The sequence below is a fragment of the Carcharodon carcharias genome, chromosome 17 (assembly GCF_017639515.1).
Source record: "Carcharodon carcharias isolate sCarCar2 chromosome 17, sCarCar2.pri, whole genome shotgun sequence".
Lineage (NCBI taxonomy): Eukaryota > Metazoa > Chordata > Chondrichthyes > Lamniformes > Lamnidae > Carcharodon > Carcharodon carcharias.
The window spans coordinates 41,588,605-41,611,657 of record NC_054483.1 but is presented as its reverse complement, the minus strand read 5'-3'; the positions used below and the strand labels follow the sequence as shown (position 1 = coordinate 41,611,657).

Genomic DNA, 23,053 nt, shown 5'->3' with positions numbered 1-23,053 from the left:
GATAGGGAGGTACTTATAGACTTAACAGCACAGTTTCAAAGAGTGTGCAGAGGCAGAGAGACCTAGGGTGCAGGTACATCGATCTTTGAAGGTCACAGGACAAATTGAGAGAGTGGTGAGCAAGGCATATGGGATCTGGGGCTTTATAGAGGCATTGAGTACAAAACTAGAGAAGTTATGGTGAACTTTTATAAAGTTCAAATAAGGTTACAAACTAGAGTATTGCATTCAGTTCTGGTCATCACACTGAGGAAGGATATGAAGGTCCATGAGAGGATGCAGATGACATTAATCAGAATGGTCCCAAGGATGAGCAGGTTTTAGCTCCAAGGTAGGTTGGAGAAGCTGCGGATGTTCTCCTTGGAGCAAACAAAATTCAGAGATTTGATAGAGGTGTACAAGATTATGACGGGTCTGGATAAGGTAGGCAAGGAAAAACTGTTCCCATTAGTTAGGAATAAGAATTAATTAATTAGGAATGGGAGACACAGAATTTAGGCAAGACATGTGTTACATCCATATCTCATGTTCAGTTATAGATGACTGTTCTGATGCACTGATATATGACCTATTTACTCCACTGCTACACCACACTATTGCCCACTCATTTCAGTCAGCAAGTTACAGAACAAAAATGAATGCCACAAATTTTACTTGTATAATGATTTCATACTTTAATAATACTATTATCATGAACTCTATTTCTTCAACTAACTTTACCTTTCTGTATCGGTCGAATGCAGTGAACTGAATAGCACCATAAGGAAAGATCCTGACCATCATAGCTCCGTTACCTTTATACAATCCAAGGAAGCCTTCTTTCTTTGGTACAGCACGCAGAGTAGAAAACACTCCTGTAAGAAAGATTGCAGTCACAAATCAAGTTCCAAACAAACTTTTAATTACAAAGCTGACTTTGATGACCCGCATTGCTTAAACCAGATACCACTTATTACCCTATGATACTAGCACATGTGCAGCACCTTCACTGGTTGGAGTGTATCCAAAATGTGAGAAATTTACACAGTTTCCATTACAAATGTAAATGTAGTAATTTTGAAACTAAATACACGAATACGATCAGAATGTCTTTTAAGGTGAAAACTGAATTATGTTATTACCTAAATACATTCCATCCCACACTCAAATTCACTTTGAAGTGGAGCAGTTTAACTCACTCCTTTTCCTAATGTGCTAATTGAGAAATCCACTAATGTGTTCTTTACTACTGTCTACCACAAGCCTAGCTTCACCAGTCAATATACATATTGGGATTCATAAAGCTCCATGTGCTCTAAGATTGGCCTGATCAGCAATCTTGTCAATAGGGCCCTAGCCATTTGCTCACTTTGCAACCTTGACACAGAATACAGCACATCAAAGCTACCCTGAGGGACGATGACTATCCTGATCAGGTCATTGCTTGCTGTGTATCATGCAAACTCACAAATGGGTCAAAGACCGCCCATCTCGAAACTGAAAAGTGCCCATTCTACCTCAAATTATCCTGGAATGGCAAAGTATTTCAATAATTTGAACAACAGGTTAAGCAAGCTGTTACATGCTGCTACTATGCAGTGGCACATGAGTGGTATTTTCCACCAACAGAATGCTGCTGTCTAAAAACACATTCTGCCTACTATACAATTGAACAGCTTTGTGTATGAATTTCAATGTTTACTGTTAGATATGATCCTGTGATTGGACAACACTTGCTGAACAATCCTGAATGCACCAATAGCTATACTAACAACCAATTTAAGATAATCAGTTGAGCTCATAACATGACTCAGTTACGCTTGCTAAAAGTGACATACATTCATACGCAGGAACTTGTTCTCTGCAAACAAAAGGAATGTGTTCAAGCCTTGTGCCTCTTCTTTGAAATACCCAGGAGCCTGGGGAGCCTAGAGTTCGCCGTGCATTCTCCATGGCAACACCTCAGTCAGAGTCGGCTTGCCAACCAATCAGCAACCCTTTTCTCCTGTAGTATAAATTGTTGTGATCATTTGAAATTTTGTATTCTTGCATTGCCCTGATGAGTGCAAGATGAAAAGCTTCAGCAACATTTTCAGACATTTTGAAGTTCTGTCTCACCAAGGGACAGTTTGTTTCCTGGTCCAATTATCTCCCGTTCTTTAGCCCTGCTTCACCTGAAAACTGTACCTGGTCTTGATTCTCTTTGTGCAATAGTATATCTACCCGGACATTATTGAAAATCACAAGTCTATATGAACTTCCTGACAACATGACTTGCGAATCAGTTTTCTTTCCCCCACACTACTACTTAAATAGTATCTTCCCACTGCTCAGATTTATAACTAAGTCAAAATTGGTTCTCATAACAGCTGATTTTCAGGCAGAAAATGACGATGAGGAGAAAGAAAGGACCAATTTCATGGGCAAGGTCCCATGCCTCAACTGCACCTGTATCGCAAGCATGGGCATAATGACAAACGGGTTTAAGGACCCAATGCACTGTTAGGCTCAGAATACATTCCAACACTTCTTGAGGAACAGCAGCCTCTGCATCAAACCAATGTTGGGGGATATTTAATTCAATCACAAATAGTTGCCTCTGGAGCTAGAAGCAAAAGTGCTCTCAGACTCCACAGTGCTCACAATTAAATCCTATCTTTAATTTTGAAACTGTTGGCAGGAGTAAATGTGATGTGAGGAAATTTCTTTTCACCCAGAGAGTGGTCGGAGTCTGGAACAAACTACTTGAAAGGGTGGTGGAGGCAGGGTTGATCGAGGTATTCAAAAGAATTGGATTGCTACCTGAAGAGAGAAAATGTGCAAGGTTACGGTATAAGTCAGGGAGTGGGACGAGGTGATGACTTGATGGGCCAAATGGCCTCCTTCTGCACTATAAAGATACTGTGATATATTATTCCACACACATTGAAGATTAAACAGGTATAGTTACATAATGTTGATGTAATGACGTCATGGTAGGGGGATATAATTAAAAATAGAAAAGATACAGAAACTGGAGTTCCTTGGAACTTTTGATCATAGTTTTGCTAAGTCTAGAAAGCATTCAATACGAATTGCGATCCTGGAGAAGTCCCTGGTATACAAGATAAAATGGCCTGGATTTTGAAGTAGAAATACTGGTGAGACTATTGTGTAATATTGCTTTTTTTAAAAATTCATTCACGGGATGTGGGCTTCGCTGGCTGGGCTAGCATTTATTGCCCATCCCTAATTGCCCTCGAGAAGGTGGCAGTGAGCTGCCTTCTTGAACCACTGCAATCGATATGGTGTAGGTACTCCCACAGTGCTGTTAGGGAGTTCCAGGATTTTGACCCAGCGACAGTGAAGGAAAGGCAGTATATTTCCAAGTCAGGATGGTGAGTGACTTGGAGGGGAACACCAAGTTCCCATCTATCTGCTACCCTTGTCCTTCTAGATGGGAGTGGTCGTGGGTTTGGAAGGTGCTGTTGAAGGAGCCTTGGTGAATTCCTGCAGTGCATTTTGTAGATGGTACACTAGCAAAGCTCTTGCCCAAGGTCTTGTGGTCTAACAAATACATTTTTGAACACCACCCACTGCTCATCTATACGTTTATCAGTTAGTAGTTCTGCCCAGTCTGTTATGGTCAATTCTTGCCACATCGATCCAAAGTCAGCCTTTAAAGCCTTAATTCGTGACTCAACATTTTCCCTCTCCAACCTAATATCAAATTCTCGCATATTGTGGTCACTGTTAGCTAGATATTTTCTTCCTGTTAGATTAACAACTTTTAGACACATTATTAAATCTAAGATAGCCTGCTCTCTTTTTGGTTCAAGGACATATTCTCCCAGACAACTGTTCTAAATACCCCAAGAAATCAGCCCTTAGGACTTTAATTGAGAGAAGCAGGACATCTCAGGGAGATTAAAGTCTCGCATTATTATCACTCTGTCTTTGCAACAAGCTTCTCTGATCTTTGTGAATATTACTTCATCACTGCTATCCTACTCCAAATCTTTTATCTTTTTCTATTCTTTATAAACCCAGCATCTCTACCGCCTCCTCATCCTTACTGCTATTCTCTCCAAAGCTGCACCAATGTCCTTTATCAATATTGTTATTCCTCCTTTTCCAGTTTCCCTATTCTATCTAAAGACCTTATAATCTGCAATATTTAGTTCCTAGTCACACGCAACTTGTAGCCAGGTGATGGCCCCCTACATCATGCTGTTTAAGCTGAATTTGTGTCTCGGCTAGCATTTATTGCCCATCCCTAATTGCCCTCGATAACAAGACCTTGGGCAAGAGCTTTACTAGTGTACCATCTACAAAATGCACTGCAGGAATTCACCAAGGCTCCTTCAACAGCACCTTCCAAACCCACGACCACTCCCATCTAGAAGGACAAGGGTAGCAGATAGATGGGAACTTGGTGTTCCCCTCCAAGTCACTCACCATCCTGACTTGGAAATATACTGCCTTTCCTTCACTGTCGCTGGGTCAAAATCCTGGAACTCCCTTCCTAACAGCACTGTGGGAGTACCTACACCATATCGATTGCAGCTTTATTTCACTTGCTTTATTTCTTATGCTACACACATTTTGGTGTAGACAACACTTACTCAGGCAATAGACCCTATCCCTGTCCTGCAGTATAATATGGGAAAATGTGAGGTTGTCCACTTTCATGCCTTTCGGTGGGAAGAATAAAAAAAGGGTTATTATTTAAACAGACAAAGGCTGCAGAATGCTGCAGTACAAAGGTGTCCTTGTACATGAATCACAAAAAGGTAGCATGCAGGTACAGCAAGTAATTAGGAAGGCAAATGGTATTAACATTTAATGCAAGGGGGATGGAATATAAAGTAGGGAAGTCTTGCTGCAACTGTGCAGGGCATTGGTGAGATTGCAACTAGTGTGTATAGTTTTGTTCACTTTGCTTAAGGAAGGATATATTTGCATTTGAAGATCAGAGAAGAATCACTAGGGTGATTCTTGGGGTGAAAGGGTTCTCTTATGAGGGAAGGTTGATCCTATACTCATTAGAGTTTAGAAGAATGAGAGGTGATCTTATTGAAACATATGAGATTCTAAGGGGGCTTGACAGGGTAGATACCGAGAGGATGTTTCCTCTCATGGGGAAATCTAGAACTAGGGGCACAGTTTAAAAATAAGGGGTCTCACGTTTAAGACGGAGATTAGGAGGAATTTCTTCTCTGAGGGCTGTTATATCTTTAAAAATTCTCTTCCCCAAACAGCAGTGGAGGCTGGGTCATTGAATACACTCAGACTGCATCAGACATAATTTTGATCCACAAGGGAGTCAAGAATTATTGGGGGCAGGGGAAAGGCACAAAAGTGAAATTAAGGCCACAATCACATCAGCCATGATCTCACTGAATGGCAGAGCAGGCTCAAGGGCCTATTTCTGCTCCATACCTTATGATCTTATTATGTTTTTCTGATACATTTTAACTTGCTTTCATCAATCCTGTTCTATTTTTAACAGAAATATTATTTCCTTTATTTCTTTTTTGAACCTGAAAAATGTATTACCTTCAATGCTATTTATGATCTGGACTTTGCTCTCATTTTTTTTCCTTATGTTTAGGCTATTTGCACTTTTATTTTTATGTTTGCCTTAGTTGAATCGGGGTATACACCCAGCTCTACCTCACCACCACCTCTCTGACCCCCTTTACCCCCCCCTGAAAATTACACTGCTAGTCTGACATCTAGTATCGGATGAGCATAAATTTTCTATAATTAAACAGAGCGAAGTCCAAAGCCATTGTCTTCTGCCCCACCAAGAACTCCACTCCTAGCTATCAACTACATCTCTCTTCTTGGCCACAATCAGATGCAAAACAGATTGTCCATAACTCTGGTACTCTTTTTGCCAATTTCCCATCTTGTATCCTTGTAAACGTCAGTTCATCTAAACCATGCTGCCCATTTCCTAAATCGCAGCAAATCCCATTCACCCGTCACCCATGTTCACTGACTCACATTGACTCCCAACCTGGCGGTGCCTTGATTTTAAAATTTTCATCCTTATCTTCAAATCCCTCCATAGCCTCAGTCCTTCCTACCTCTGGAATTTCCCCCAGTTCTACAAACCTCTGAGGTGGCTGCACTCTTCCAATTCTGGACTCTTGCAGCATCCCTAATTTACACTGCTCCACTTTTGTCAGCTGTGCATTCAGTTTTCTAGGCTCTGGAATTCCTTCCTTAAACCTCTCTGGCTCATTAAGACATGCTATAAATGCAAGTTGCTGCACATAATGATATAATACCTCCACATACGGGCATTAAGACTATATGACAATATTCAATATACCTCCACATAAGGACAGCAGGAATATATAATATCCTATAGTATCCCCAAATGAGGGCAATAGGGATATATGACAATGTCCTACATTAACTCAACACTATTGGCGACTATGGCAGGAACATATCTAATTGAGCGTTTGAGTGCTTTGAGTGTCTAACTGGGGACTGACTATCTCCATTACAAAGCAGATTCAGGAAATATGGGGGATCTGGGTGAATACATGGCTGCATACTCACCACAATGTGATCTTTAAAGAAGGGTAGAACAAAAGTTGCAGGCCAAGATTTGTTCGCAGTTACTAAGATTGCATCAGAGTCTCAGAAAGGAGAGTAAAAGATTGAAGGAATTAAATTAACTCAACAGGAGTCAATGGAAATATTTTACAATGAATATATAATTGGCTGATTGATAGAACCAGTATCGTGGTTTGGGAATTCTCATCAGTCTGGGTGAATATTACTAATAAAGTCATGGACCCAATGGGCCAAATGGTCTCCTACTGCACCAAAATGACTTATGACATGGGGTTCTCTTTTATTTAATACCTTAATAAATATTTGAGAATTTGGTGTCTCAAGCATAACATCTAAATTTGCAGATGATACAAAACTAATCAAGGTGGCAGGCTGTGAAGCTGAATAGGATAAGGTACAGGAGGGTTTCAATATATTTAAGAACAACTGTGTTTATTTCAGAATCACAGAATGCTTCCCACAGTGCAGAAGAGGCCCTTTGGCCCATCGAGTCTGCACCGACATGTGAGAAACACCTGACCTACCTACCTAATCTCATTTACTAGCACTTGGCCCATAGCCTTGAATGTTATGACATGCCAAGTGCTCATCCAATTACTTCTTAAAGGATGTGAGGCAACCCGCCTCCACCACCCTCCCAGGCAGCGCATTCCAGGCCGTCACCACCCTCTGGGTAAAAAAGTTTTTCCTCACATCCCCCTTAAAACTCCTGCCCTTCACCTTGAACTTTTGTCCCCTCATGACTCACCCTTCAACTAAGGGAGCAGCTGCTCCCTATCTACCCTGTCCATGCCCCTCATAATCTTGTACACCTCGATCAGGTTGCCCCTCAGTCTTCTGTGCTCCAATAAAAACAACCCAAGTCTATCTCTCTTGATAAATGTTTCATCCCAGGCAACATCCTGGTGAATCTCCTCTGCATCCCCTCCAGTGCAATCACATCCTTCCTATAATGTGGCGACCAGAACTGCATACAGTACTCCAGCTGTGGCCTCACCAAGGTTCTATACAACTCCAGCATGACCTCCCTACTTCTGTAATCTATGCCTCGATTGATAAAGGCAAGTGTCCTATATGCCTTTTTCACCACCCCACTAACATGCCCCTCCGCCTTCAGAGATCTATGGACACACATGCCAAGGTCCCTTTGTTCCTCAGAACTTCCTAGTGTCATGTCAATCATTGAATACTTCCTTGTCAGATTACTCCTTCGAAAGTGTATCACCTCACACTTTTCAGGGTTAAATATTTGTACCACAACACTTAGGAGGGTACTTCCTGCACATGCATAGTTGAAGTGTCAGCTGTCTGTATGAGTTGGTTTGACACAGACTAACGATAAAATCCAAGTTACCCACTTTTAGGTTTTGCAGTCCTTAACCAACTGCAAGTTCTTCTACCTAGTCCACCTGTCACTTCTCAACTGTTCCCTATGTAACACAATTCAGTAAATAACGAAGATATATAATCAAGAAATTTCAGTAAGTGAAATTCTTAACTTCCAATGAACTCAAAGAGACTGCAGAAATTTGATTGTAATATTTAGTTTAAGGATACATTTTGGTTTAAAAAAAACTTCTGAATAAAATATTTTGGAAAAATTTCATTACCCAATGTGAGACTTGAAACTATGACCCTAGGATTGAACATCCCATTATCTACCAACTAAGCTACCTAAGCTGTGTAAGAATTTCCTGCACAAAGCCTTAACACACTAGGTTTAGCTCCAAGTGACTCCTTTTAAGGAGGCAGCACTCATATAAAATCTGATTGAGATTGAGATTCTATCACAGAAAGGGAATTGGAATGAATAATTAAGCTACAAAGAGAGGCTTTTTTAATTGTTCTCGCCAAATTATGTTTTTTTTTCTCATATCTGTTATTTGCTGCAGTGAAATTGATGCTGATCGTGCATATTCCGAACTCCTGCCACCAGCCAGAAAGGCATCAGGAACAGTCGCATGTACACCAACAGCCACAATGTGGGCCTAGTACACATGCACAACCATTCCTGATACCTTTCTGGTCAGCAGCAGGAGTTATAGTGTTCATTCAAATGATAAATTTCTTTCAGAAAAGAGCACTTTGGGATACAGTATGTGAGTAATGTGAGATATGGAGAGTGTAGAGCACTTGGGAGGAACATGTGACTTTGGGCCGACGGTTCCCAAAGCTCTCCACCACTGGGGTTTTTTTCTCACCTCTGGGTGTGTTGTGGACTATCTAATCATCTCTGTGGAATAGATTTCAACTTCCCAATGTTAATTTGAATTCAGCTTCAAGTCAAAAGGAGCTACAGGCATCTAGCAACAGTGATGTCATCAAGCAAAGTAAATAACAATCACATTGTTCTGACAGACAGCAAGCCAGGAAATAATAAACACTTGTTATCTTTCACATTTTATAAGTTTTACAGAAAGTGAACAGGCACATTAGAAACTGAAATATCTGATCAAATTTTAACACTTATACAGACTCACAATTGGGGAAGCACGGTAGGCATATGAAAGCCACTGCAGTGGGCTTTGCTGTGGCTTTTTAACTCAACAACAGCATTAGCATCCCATTTCAAGGTTTTCAGAACAGTCAAAGCACAGTGTTATGGTAACCTGCACCTGACAGTTAAAGGCTCTCTATTTAAAGAGGCACCAGTGGAGATTATAATGGATCCATTATTGAAATGGTTGCAGACAGAGCCTGTACAATTATGGAGATTCACCGTGGGAAGGCTTCCTCTTGGTTCCCAGAGGCAGCCCTGGATACCATGCTGTGGGCTGTAAGGGCCCATACAGAAACACTCTTCCCAGCAGACTGGGGAAAGAGAACAGCCTCTGAAACCAAGCAGCCACGGCTAGAAATGGCTCAGACAGTCAGCAGCAGAAGCGTGGTACTTTGCAAATGGATACAGTACCAAAAGAGATTCAAAGGCCTCATTTACGGCAGGAAAGTGAGTGACGGCTCCCTCATTCAAGTGCCAACGCCCTCGCTTTGACTTCAGCGTTCTCCTGTGCAGCACTACTCAGACCTACACTTCTGATAACTCCATTCATTCCTGTTCCTCGAGATATTTGCACATCCCTATCTGAACAGGATCCACTGACATTCACCTTCATGCCATCCCACATCCATCCATCACAGTCACCCTCCACAAATATTATTCTTCCAGCCTCTCAAAATGTTCTGTTTCACACACTCACAGATCTCTCATTTCTCTTGAAGATAGCACATGACACCAGGGAGAGACAGAAAGCTGGGGGGGTGGCTCTCCGATCATCGCCACCACTACTGCTGTGGAGGTGGTGGCCATGGAGATGTGCAGGATGGTAGGTTGCACAGTCATTAGAGATGGAGATCCCTCAGATGGCTAGTGACAGAATTGGCGATTACACAGACACATGGTACACACACTCACTGTATGATCACAATGCTGATTTTTTTTAAACCCTTTCCAGTTCTAATTCATGTCTTTCATCTCTCAGGTCCATAAAACATGATGCACTTTGAGGAAACACCAACTAAGTACACACATCTCAGTGGGGATCCCAAGTAAGATAGCTACGTTGTCACATGGTAAAGTGCATATCAAAAGTCAGCAGGTATTGAAAACAGGGACAACAGTGGGAAATCCTGTCATACGGTGCAGGGCATTCCAAGGTCTGCTTAGCTAGGCGCAGATATTAAGCCTCAGTGGTCATCCACAAAGGCAGCTATTCTGGAAAAGTAACAGAAAATGTGTGAGGTAGTCAACCTATCAAGAGGCACTGTGCACACTTGGAGAGAGATTGGAGGAGTCTGTCTCTAACATGAGTGCTATGATGTTTCGGGACTTTGCACAAATGTCCATCTCTATGGAAAGAGAGGCCACCTGCATGGAGAATCACAAGCGGCAGGTAACCGAGTGTACGCAGATCCTCACCAATGGCCTATACACTCAGGATGAAGAAAACCTCCCGTTGACCATTTAGTGCATCACTGAACTGTAGCAGAGTGCTCTCCAGATTTTGGCCAGCAGGGAAGTACAGACGAGCCATGATAAGGAAGATGGAAACATGTAAATTGAACTCTGCTCAAGACACTCCCGTTCTTCCCTGCTTTCCCCTTCCTACCCAAGTCAAAGTCCAAAGGCCCTGTCTGACCCTGCATAGGTGTAGGTGAGACAGAACTTACTGGGGCCCTCATGGTCCCAAAATCCAGAGCTCATACATCTCACATATCTCAGCTGTCAGCAAGGAAACGAGCAGGCCATGATGAGCTCTGACTTGCCGAGAGCTTAAAAACAGATCGGGGTTTGGGGGGGTGGAATGGGGATACAAGCTGTGGACCAACCATGTTTGGAGAAAAATCAAAGTATGACACCATAGGGAAACAGATAAGTGTTGGTGGGTATTTGTTCCCATTTTTCTCGTTTAATTGGTAATTGTAAGGTTTTATTCATAAGGTTTACTAGCAGTAGTAAAGCTTATTGGGAGTAGTAGGGTTTATTAATTATAAATTAAGAAAAAAGTAATAAATTAATTAACATATAGTAAAGATGCCTGAGCAGGTCTTGCGTGGCAGCTGAAAAACGTGGGTGTTCCTGGACATCAGTGTGATCCAGGAAAACGTGTCTGCAGCAAGTGCCTACGGCTTGAGGAACTTCGGCTTAGAGTCCTCAAGCAAGGGGCCGAGCTGCAGACACCTGGAGGCAATCACACCCCTTAGGCTAGGCAGATCTTTAAGAGTTGGTCAATAGTTTAACAGAAGGGTGCAACTGCGAGCAAGGGAGGGAGGTATGGGGAATCAACATGTAGTGACAGCAGAGCCTCAGGTCCTAACTTTGTCCAACAGGCACAAAGTGCTTGTTACCTGTGTCGATGAGAAGGACTGCAAGGTAGATGAGCAGACTGTCCATGGCACCATGGTGAAGGACACCATTCAAGTTGGGGGAGAGAAGAGGAATGAGGTAATGACAGGGGACAGTATAGTCAGGGGATTATACGGTTCTCTGCAGCCGCGACTGGGAGCTCCAAAGGTTGTGGTGCATGCCCAGTGGCAGAGTTAAGGACATTTTCTCATGGCTGGAGGGGAGTTTGGTGTGGGACAGGAGTTGTGTACAGAATCTAAGGGATAAAAGATTAAAGGTGTTATCTTCCTGAAAAGGTGCTATCTTCCTGCAATTAATAATGAGGCCTTTTGGTGGGTGTTAACTTACAGGGAAATAGTAGATATGAAATTTACACTTGGGGATGAGTTTTGAAATTGATTTGTAGCTGTTGCATTTCAAAGGAGTCTCAGATACAGAAGAACATTTTACAAGAGATTCAAGAGATAGGCATTTTAAATGTTTTTGGCCTGAAATAGAGGTAAAATGGGAACATGAAAGGTTTTGATACTCGGGAACCTGAGTTTTCAAAGAGATATTTAAAGAAAATGGAGAACTAAGATAAAAGGGTGAAAAGGTATTTATGAAAATGGGTTTTCAGTTGTAGTGAGTTGCTGTAGGGGAAAGCTCCACTGAAGGCCAATTCTGGTGTTTTGGAGTGTGCTGAAAAGCTGTGAAAGTTTTTTAATTAAAGAAAACAACTCAGTTTTGGGCCAGGAGAATATTTGTTCTGAGAAAGTTTTTTTTGAATCACCCTTTGGAAAAACCATATCAGTGTAGATTTGTTCTGGAGAGTCATGGATTGTGTTTCTGTTTAAAGCGAAAGTAATTTCTCAGTTTGGATAATATTTCCTGGATTTTATGATTAAGAATCTAGAAGGGCTGTTGCCAAAGAGTTATTTTGGGCACCTTTGATAAAGCACTTTGGGGGTTGTTTTGTAAGATTTCTTTATGTGTACCTTTTTTCTTGTGCATTTGAGTTTCATCTTTTCTTTCTTTTAATAAACAGTTTAATTCTCCGATGCCTCAACCTTTCTCTTTGGATTTTAAATCTCCCTTCACAAAAACCTTCTCCCCCACTCCATTAGTTTAAAGACCTGTCCATAGCCCTAGTTATATGATTGGCCAAGACGCTGGTCACAGCCTCACTTAAGTTGAACCCATCCCAACTGTTATGACCACTGATAATGTTAATGCTGAGCAAGCCAGGTTTCAGATTGAAATCTGTCTCGGCTAATCGTATTTTTTTTCCTGTATTGTAGAAACAAGGAGGAAAAGCTACTAGACACAAAAGCACAGGACTCTCACAATGATATTTTTTTAAAAAATTGAAGACAAGCAGAATGCGACAGGAAGAGATAGAGTTTAACAAAATCTGTACATCAGCAAAAAAGGTCATTGCAGGGAACAAAAGAAAAAATGAAATTAAAGATTTTTTATATGAATGCATGAAGCATCTGCAATAAGATAGATGAATTAGTGACACAAAGAAAGGTAAATGGTTTAGATCTAATCGCCATTACAGAAACATGGTTACAAGATGATCAAGGTTGGGAAATAAATATTCGAGGGTACGCAATATTTTGGTCAGACAGACAGAATGGCAAAGGAGCTGGGGTAGCCCTGATAGTAAAGGATGACATTAGTAAGAATGGATCTGGCCTCAGAAGATCATGAAGTGGAATCAGTATGGGTAGAAATTAGAAACAGCAGGAGTTAGCGGGAGAAGTTTATATAACAGTAGATGTGCTATTGGATAGAGCATTAAGCAAGAAAATATTAGAACTTGTAACAAAGACAATGTAATAATAGTGGGGGACTTTAATCTTCATCTAGACTGGGACAATCAAATTGGCAAGATTGGTCTCGAACATAGATTTGTAGTATGTTTCCATGACAGTTTCTTGGCGCAATACACTGTGGAACCAGCTAGGAATAAAGCCATCTTAGATCTATTAATGTGTAAAGAAACAGGGTAAATGAGTAATGTCATAGTAAAATATCCATTGGGAAATAGTGATCATAACACTATGGAATTCCACGTTACATTTGAAAGTGACATACTCCAACCACATACAAGAGTTTTAAACTTAAATAAAGCCAAATACATAGGTAAGCAGGGAGAACTGGCTAAACAGACTAAAAGGTATGGTAGCAAATGAATGGTAAGAAACATTTAAAGAACAATTCTAAATGTTCACCAAAAATACATTCCACTGAAAAACAATAAAGGGCAGAATTTTGCCCTTAATGGGTGGGTGGGTGGGTGGGTCCCACCAGCTCAATGGCAGGCGGGCAGCCAATCGCCACCACCGCCGAAACGGGCCCCGCCGCCATTTTGAGTGAGGCCAATTAAGGCCCGCCCAGCGGGCCACCCGACGGGAAGCGCTATGTGCTTCCTGTGCAGGTGGGTGAGGGATTCCCCAACCGTCAAAGTGTGCTCTTTCATGCATGCACGCGAAAGAGCGCACAGCTCCCTGAGACTAAATGCTGTCTTAGGGAGAGCGCTGAAAGTTTTATAAACTTAAAAAATAGAAAAAAAAATTAACATGTCCCCCTCATGTGGCAATGTCACACGAGATGGGACATGTTAATAAATATCACAAATTTTATTAAAGATTTCTAAAACAGACATGAAACTTCATCCCGCCAGTGGATGAGGTTTCATGTTTTTTCAGAAGCCCGCTGGGACTCCTGGCCTGCCTACCAGCCTTAAGGTTGGACGGGCAGGGCCTTTAATTGGCTTAATTATCCTGTCAATGGCCGACGTCATCCCACATTATTTTCGCGTTGGCAAGCTGGCCCCGCCCCCAACTCGCCAACGAAAAATTCTGGCCAAAATCTCAGCAAGGAAGACCCATCTGTGACTCACTCAGGGAGCTAAGGCTGGTGTTAGATTAAAAGATTATGCTTATATTGTTGCAAAAAACAGCAGCAAGTTTGAGGATTGGGAGTGTTTTAGAAACCAGCAAAGGGCCACCAAAAATTTGATAAATAGGGAAAAAATAGAATGCGAGCAAAGTAGTCAAAAATATAAAAACAGATTGTAAGAGTTTTTATAAGTGTATAAAAAGAAAGTAATTAAAGTAAACTTTGGTCCCTTAGAAGCAGAGAGAGAGAAATATTTATGGGGAATGAAGAAATAGCAGACACAGCAAATATTTTGTGTCTGTCTTCGGCAGAAAACTCAAGTTTCATACTGGAAATAGATGATAACCTAGGGGCTAAAAGGAGTGAGGAAATTAAAGAAATTATCAGCAGAGAAAAAGCATTGAAAAAAACTTAAGGGACTAAAATCTGACAAATCCCTAGGACACGATGGCCTACACCCTGAGGCTCTAAAAGAGATAACTGCAGATATTTGATGCACTAGCTATGATTTTCCAAAATTCCTTCAATTTGGGAATGGTCCTATCAGGTTGGAAGTTAGCAAGTATTACTCTGCTTTTCAAGAAAGGAGGGAGAAAGAAAACCATGAACTATAGGTCAGTTAGCCTAACGTCAGTTGCTGAGAAATTGCTGGAATCTATTATTAAGAAAGTCTTAACAATGCACCTATAAAAAGTATAGTATAATTAGAACAAGTCAGCGTGGTGTTACGAAAAGGAAATCCTGTTTGACAAATTTATTAGAGTTTTTTTGAGGATGGAACTATTAGGGTAGATAAAGGGCAACCAGTAGCTGTAGTACTGCTGAATTTCCAAAAGGCATTCAATAAGGTACCACACAAAAGGTTAATAAGCAAGATAAGGACTCATGAAGTTGGGGTAATGTAGAAGCATGGATAGAGGATTGGTTAACAGACAGGAAGCAGAGAGTGGGCATAAACAGGGCATTTTCAAGAGGCACGAAGTGCTGCAAGGATCAGTGCATCACTGGCTAGGCCAGCATTTATTGCCCATTCCTAATTCCTCGAGGTGGTGGTGGTGAGCTGCCTTCTTGAACCGCTGCAGACCCTGTGGTATAGGTACACCCATAGAGCTGTTAGGGAGGGAGTTCCAGGATTTTGACCCAGCAATAAAGAGCAGCGATATATTTCCAAGTAAGGATGGTGAGTGACTTGGAGGGGAACTTTCAGGTGGTGTTCCCATCTATCTTCTGTCCTTATCCTTCTAGATGGTTGCGGTTTTGGAAGTGCTGTCTAAGGAGCCTTGGTGAGTTTCAGCAGTGCATCTTGTAGAAGGTACATAATGCTGCTACTGTTCATTGGTGGTGGTGGAGGGAATGAATGTTTGTTGAAGGGGAGCCAATCAAGCAAGCTGCTTTGCCCTAGATGGTGTCAAGCTTCTTGAGTGTTGTTGGAGCTGCACTCATCCAGGCATGTGGGGAGTATTCCATCACACTTCTGACGTGTGCCTTGTAAATAGCGGACAGGCTTTAGGGAGTCAGGTGAGTTACTCGCCACAGGATTTCTAGCCTCAGACATGCTCTTGTAGCCACAGTATTTATATGGCTAGACCAGTTCAGTTTCTGGTCAACCCCCAGGATGTCAATAGTGGGGATTCAATGATGGTAATGCCATTGAACGTCAAGGGGCGATGGTTAGACTCTCTCTTGTTAGAGATGGTCATTGCCTGGCACTTGTGTGGCATGAATGTAACTTGCCACTTGACAGCCCAAATTGTGCTAAATCCGCAGGGGCAATATTTGTGGAAGGGGAAAAGGAAGGGAAAGACTTTGTAGTTCCACAAGACTTGGTTGTTTTCAAGTAATGTCACTGTGTCAACTTTATTGTCAATGTTAACAAACCATAAACTTTATTGCAAGTCTCCACTGTCGCCTCTCACCTGTCGACAGGCCATGAGTCTTGAGAAAAATTGTCCCGCCAGAGATGACGACAAGCAATGGGTGTCAATGAGATGAAAAGATTATTGACTGTGGGAATGCTTTGTATTGGGTATGAATAGTGCCCAGTCGTTTCAGCACTGGTGTGCCACGTGATTTAACAACATCAGTTAGCTCAATCATGCTTGTACGAATCCGCTGCAGGTGTTTCTACTAGCTAGGTGAACAGCTTCAGGGACCCTGAACACATCCTCTTCCTCTGAAGATGCAAAACAATCATCACCTTCCTCCTCCTGCAGCTCCAGTCCTCTCTGCCGCACTATACAGTATTGTGTAAAGCGAAGTGGACCACTACCATTTGGGGTGCCCTTGCTGGTGCATACTGAATGATACCCTTAGATCAGCCCAGGCACACAAATCACATCTTCAGCAACCCAATAGCTTGTTCAATGACCTCTCTTGTCATACAGTCATTACAGTACATAAGGAGGTCATTCAAGCTCTGTAGAGCAATACAATCAGTTCCATTCCCCCTGCTTTATCCCCATAGCGCATATTTATTTTCCCCAAGTGCCTATCCAATTTCCTTTTGAAACCATTGATCATTTCCGCTTCTAACACCCTTATAGGCAGTGAGTTCCAGTTGAATAAAAACAAAACTGTGAATGCTGGAAATCAGAAACAAAAACAGAAAATGCTGGAAAAACTCAGCAAGTCTGGCAGCATCTGTGGAAAGAGAAGGCTCTGAAGAAGGGTAATATGGATTCGAAACTTAACTGAATTCCAGTTGTACCTTTCCTATTCATCTGAGTTAGGGCTCCTCACAGGTGTCATCAACCAGGTGGCCTTTATAAGGTGGCCTTTGTCTCCAAAGAGCCACTCGCTGACACTGCTTGGAGGTTCAAAGACCTGTGGAAGACATGACTGGCAAAGAATGAAGGCCCATGGCAGCCTCCAGGATATCTTGCACAGACATGCATGCTGGTGGTCACATACCAGCTGAACACTGATGGAGTGGATTTCTTTCCGAACGATAAAGACTGCTGGTTGATCGGAGGGTGCCTTAATTTGCCGGTGTACTGTATGGCTCCCTGTATCTATAAGACCATAAGATGCAGGAGCAGAAGTAGGCCATTCAGCCCATCAAGTCTGCTCCGCCATTAAATGAGATCATGGTTGCTTTGATAATCCTCAATTCCACTTTCCTGCCTTTTCCCTATAAGCCTTGATTCCCTTACTGATAAAAAAATCTCAGCCTTGAATATACTTAATGACCCAGCCTCCACAGAGCTCTGCGGTAAAGAATGCTACAGATTCACGACCCTCAGAGAAGAAATTCCTCCTAATCTGTCTTAAATGGGCAACCCCTTACTCTAAGACTATGACCTCTGGTCCCGGACACTCGCACAAGGGGAAACAACCTCTCAACGTCTACCCTGTCAAGCCCCTTAAGAATCCTATATGTTTTGTCATCCTAATAAGGTTACCTCTCATGCCTCCAAACTCAAATGAGTACTGACCCAATCTCTCCTCATAAGAAAATCCCTCCATGTCCAGGATCAACCCAGTGAACCTTCTCTGAACTGCCTCCAATGCCAGTATATCTTTCCCTACGTAAGGAAAACTGTTCAGAGTATTCCAGGTGTAGTCTAACCAGTGCCCTGCACAGTTTTAGCAAGACTTCCCCATTTTTACACTCCACTCCCCTGAAATAGAGGCCAACATTCTATTTGCCCACCCCATTACCTGCTGAACCTGTATGCTAGTCCTCCAGGACTCCAAAATCCCTTTGTGCTGCAACTTTCTGCAGTCTTTCTCCATTTAAATGATATTTAGCTCCTCTATTCTTCCCGCTAAAGTACACAACCTCACACTTTCCCACACCATACTCTGTGGAAATCTGCAGAAAATCCAATGACCCTCTTATTTTGACTAGCCTTATCAGTGGCAAAGTAGGACCCTGGCACGCATGGCATCGGGCACCTGACCTTCACACAAGTGCATCTCCCATTTTGAAATCCTGCAGATGTGTCAAAAGCCCTGCAGAGAGTTGGAGACAAATAAATTCAGGAATTACCTTGACAGCCACTGGCAATGCATGTCTACTTGGTCTTGTTCCAGGAGGCTACAGATGTCAGCAACCTGAGAAATTCTGCTCAGTCATGTCCAGAAAGCTGATCCTTTGCTGAGAAACCGTGTTAGGGGTACCACCTCCTTCAAGCTGGAGCTCTGTGTGCACTCCAACTGTCCTGTGTAAATCCGGGTGGCTGAAGAAAAGACAGCTGCTGCTCTTGCTCCTTACCAGGAAACCAAGATAAAGCTGCCCCCAAGCTGCAGTGAAGGTTGGCAGCTGGGAAGTGCAGGTCAAAAAAGTCCAAGGTAGCAGAAATGAGTTACAAAGTATTGACTCACTAAAGCAGTGAAAGCATGCACTCAGAACATGTCCTGTAACCCAAATCTTTGACAGCTGCTTCATTTCATGAGTAATAAACAGTTCAGCACTTAATGGCTTTCCAACCTGTCAATGTTACAGTGTTAAACTCGCCTTGTTGACCTTAGAAACTTTCAGATTGCTTGGAAAGCCCGTGTGCTGGTGGTTAAAACCAGAACACAGGGTTAAATCTTCATTCAAAATGTATTTTATATTTTATAATCACCAACTTGCCTACCCCATGAGGCTTCCCATGTGCCTGCAAACCCACACCAATGCTGTGTTTCCAACAAGCCAGCACTCCTTTGTTTTAAAAACCCCCTATCCCACCTTGCAGGATTAAAACCCCAATATAAACAAGCTTTTTTAAATTAAATTAAAAACCTATGGAATTTATCATAATGGAAAAAAATCAAAATTACACAAATATAAACTTAGTTTTCCAGGGCCAGCGAGGTTGCTCGGAGATAGTTATTGCTTAGTACACCGTTAAAAACCTAGTTACACTTTATTAAGGAGGCATAACTTGAGAGGGTAATAAATGCAATATTACAGCATAAAAGTGGCCCCACAGAACTGTAAGGAACCACTACCCATTACAAACCACTTAGAGTAAGAGTCCTTAACTCTGCTATCTCTAATTCCACATCAGTTAATCTGCTCCAATAATCTCCTGGGTGGTACCTTATCTGAAAGTCCTGGTATACCACAGCCACTGCATCTCCCCATCTACCATGTCTGTCGTCTCCTCAAATAAATCCATTGCTTTTTTCAATCAAAACCTTCCATAGATATTTAACTAATGGAGCAATCCATCTTTATACTTTATCTCTGATCATACAGACTGTCTGAACCTCCTTTGTGTATATTGTTAGGTTTTTAGAATCCTCACTACCCTTCCTCTTTCAAGGACTTCAAGGACCAAGAAATATTGAAACTTCAGATTAACAACTTGCATTAATATAAACATCACTAGAACCCATTGTGCACGGAGTCCATGAGATCAACACCAACTATGCTTGGAGATAAAAAACTCAATAGGGTCAGAGAGTTGCATCTATCCCCCCACCCCCAAACAATATTCCTGGGTCACATTATACACAATTCCTGAAATACAAGAGTGTAGCCTGTACTAATAAGGTTAACTAATGAATCCAATATCTCATTACCTTCTGTATGCATACAGTTGATAGATCAAGCTTGTTTAGTTGTTAGGTCAATTACTACCATTCTGTCCATTTGTCAATTATTATCTTTGTTTTACGCACTGGATGTTCCCCATATACCAGGGTGAATTAAGATTCTATGCAACCTTTAATCTTTTATCACAAAAGGGGCTAATTCTCTATATCTATACAGACCGGCATGCCCTATAACGATACCCTATGTCACTGTGACCATGCTAAATTACCCCTCTCATCCTTCCTGACTTGCATACAGCCTTTGACATGGTTGACCACACCACCATCCTCCAACACCTCTCCACTATTGTCTAGTTGGATAGGACTGCACCTGCCTATTTCCATTCTCAACTATCTAATCAGAGTTAGAGTATCACTTGCAATGCCTTTTCTTCTCGTTCCTGCACCACTATCTCTGGTGTCCCCAAGGATCCTTGCTTGGCTCCCTCCTATATCTCAGCAACGTCAGCCAAAAGCACTGCATTAGTTTTCACATTTTTTTCACTCACCCAAGGGATGTGGACATCCCAAGTTAGACCAGCATTTATTACCCATCCCTAATTGCCCTCAAGAAGGTGGTAGTGAGCTGCCTTCTTGAACCACTGCAGTCCATGTGGTGTAGGTACAGCCACAGTGCTGTTAGGGAGGGAGTTCCAGGACTTTGACCCAGCAATATACACCAATACATCCAACTCTACCATTGCCTTCAATCCTTGCTCCAAACTCTATTCCACAGCTACTCACTCCTTTCTTCTCCCTAATTACAGTCTGAGGCTAAATCAGATTGTTTATAACTTTGGCATCACTCCTGGCTGAAATGAGCTTCTAACCTCTTGAGCATCCCCAATTTTAACTGGTGGCTGTACCTTCAGTTGCTTAAGCCCCTAATCTCCGAATTTCCCTCCCTAAGCCTCTCTAAAACTCTTCCTCTCTCTCTTCCTTTAAGATGCCCCTTACCTCTTTGACCAGGCTTTTGGAAATCTGTGCGAATATTGTCTTATGTGGCTTGGTGTTTAATTTTACTTTATAACATTCTTGCGAGTCACCCTGGGACGTTTTATGACACTGGAGTATTTCAAAGTAAATTGTTGCTGGTAGGTCTTTTTTTTAATTCATTCACGGAATGTGGGCTTAGCGTTTATTGTCCATCCCTAATTGCCCTTGAGAAGGCGGTGGTGAGCAGCCGTCTTGAACTGCTGCAGTCCACGTGGTATAGGTACACCCACAGTGCTGTTAGGAGAGAGTTCCAAGATTTTGACCCAGCGACAGTGAACCAACAGTGATATATTTCCAAGTCAGGATCGTGAGCAACTAGGAGGGGAACTTCCGGGTGGTGATATTCTCATCTATCTGCTGTCCTTGTCCTTTCAGATGGTAGTGCTGGTTAGTTTCAAAGGTGCTGTCTAAGGAGCCTTGGTGAATTCCTGCAGTGCATTTTGTAGATGATACGTGGTGCTGCCACTGTGTGTCGGTGGTGGATGGAATTTGTGGGTGTGGTGCCAATCAAGCAGGCTGCTTTGCCCTGGATAGTGTGAATGTTTTCGGAGCTGTACTCATCCAGGCAAGTGGGAATTATTCAAGCACACACCTGACTTGTGCCTTATAGATGGTGGACAGGCTTTGGAGAGTCAGAGGCGAGTTACTCATCACAGGATTCCTAGCCTCTGACCTGCTCTTGTAGCCACAGTATTTATATGGCTAGTCCAGTTCAGTTTCTGGTTAATGGTAGCCCCCAGAATGTTAATAGTGGGAGATTCAGTGATGACAATGTCATTGAACGTCAAGGGGCGATGGTTTGATACTCTCTTCACACAGAATCACAATCACAGTGCAGAAGAGGCCCATCGAGTCTGTACCGACATGTGAGAAACACCTGACCTACCTACCTAATCCCATTTACCAGCACTTGGCCCATAGCCTTGAATGTTATGATGTGCCAAGTGCTCATCCAGGTATTTTTTAAAGGATGTGGGGCAACCCGCCTCCACCACTCTCCCAGGCAGTGCATTACAGACTGTCACCACCCTCTGGGTAAAAAGGTTTTTCCTCACATCCCCCCTAAACCTCCTGCCCCTCACCTTGAAGGAGATGGTCTTGTTGGAGATGGTCATTGCCTGGCACTTGTGTGGCGTGAATGCTATTTGCCACTTGTCAGCCAAGCCTGGATATTGTCTAGGTCTTGCTGCATTAGGACATGGACTGCTTCAGTTGCAAATGGTGCTGAACATTGTGCAATCATCAGCAAACATCCCCACTTCTGACCTTATGATGAAAGGAAGGTCACTCTTGAAGCAGCTGAAGATGGTTGGGCCGAGGAGTCCATTCAGTTATTGACATTCCCTACATCTACGCTGCGTTCCACTCATTAACTGATATTAAGGAAAGATATAAATGCATTAGAAGCAGTTCAGGGAGGGTTTGCTGGACTAACATCAGGAATGGGCGGGTTTCCTTATGAAGAAAAGTTGGTCAGGCTAGGCTTGTATCCACTGGAGTTTAGATGAGTAAGGGAGACGACTTGATTGAAACCTTTAAGATCCTGAGAGATCTTGACAGGGTGGATGTGGAGAGGATGTCTCTTCTTGTAAGAGAATCTAGAACTAGGGGTCAGTTTTTAAACTTAAGGGATTGCTCATTTAAGACAAAGATGAGAAAAAAAATTTCTCTGAGGGTTGAGAGTCTTTGGAATTCTTCCTCAAAAGATAGTGGAAGCAGAGTCTTTGAATATTTTTAAGGCAGAGCTAGATAGATTATTGATAAACAAAGGGATGAAAGGTAATTGAGGGTAGGCAGGAATGTGGAGTTGAGCTTACAATCAGATCGTGATCTTATTGAACGATGGAGCAGGCTCAAGGGGCTAAGTGGCCTACTCCTGCTCCTAATTCATTTGTTCATATGTTTGTATTCCCTATGTTCCCAAAATCTACATTGGTGTCCATTCAGAGATTGACATTTCCCATATTTAAATAGGGTTATGCTTAGTGATTGACATTCCCTATATTCTCTATATCTACACTGGATTCCATTCCGTAATAGACATCCCCTATATTCCCTACATTGGAGATGTTGGAGATCATTCAAAAAGGACAAATTCAACCCAGCCAATTACCACCCCATCAGACTACTCTTGATCATCAGCAAAGTGATGGAAGGTGTCGTCAACAGTGCCATCAAACAGCACTTACTCAGCAAGAACCTGCTCACTGACATTCAGTTTGGGTTCTGCCTTGGCCACTCAGCTCC

General features: G+C 42.3%; 1 protein-coding gene across 1 annotated transcript in view; it reads right to left on the bottom strand.

The window, feature by feature from the left end:
• slc25a16 (solute carrier family 25 member 16) overlaps positions 1-23,053 on the bottom strand; it is a 171,688-nt gene that overhangs the window by 24,875 nt on the left and 123,760 nt on the right. The window contains exon 4 of the mRNA XM_041209003.1: positions 721-854. Coding sequence (XP_041064937.1) covers positions 721-854 — 134 coding nt within the window. The remainder of the gene's footprint in view (positions 1-720; positions 855-23,053) is intronic.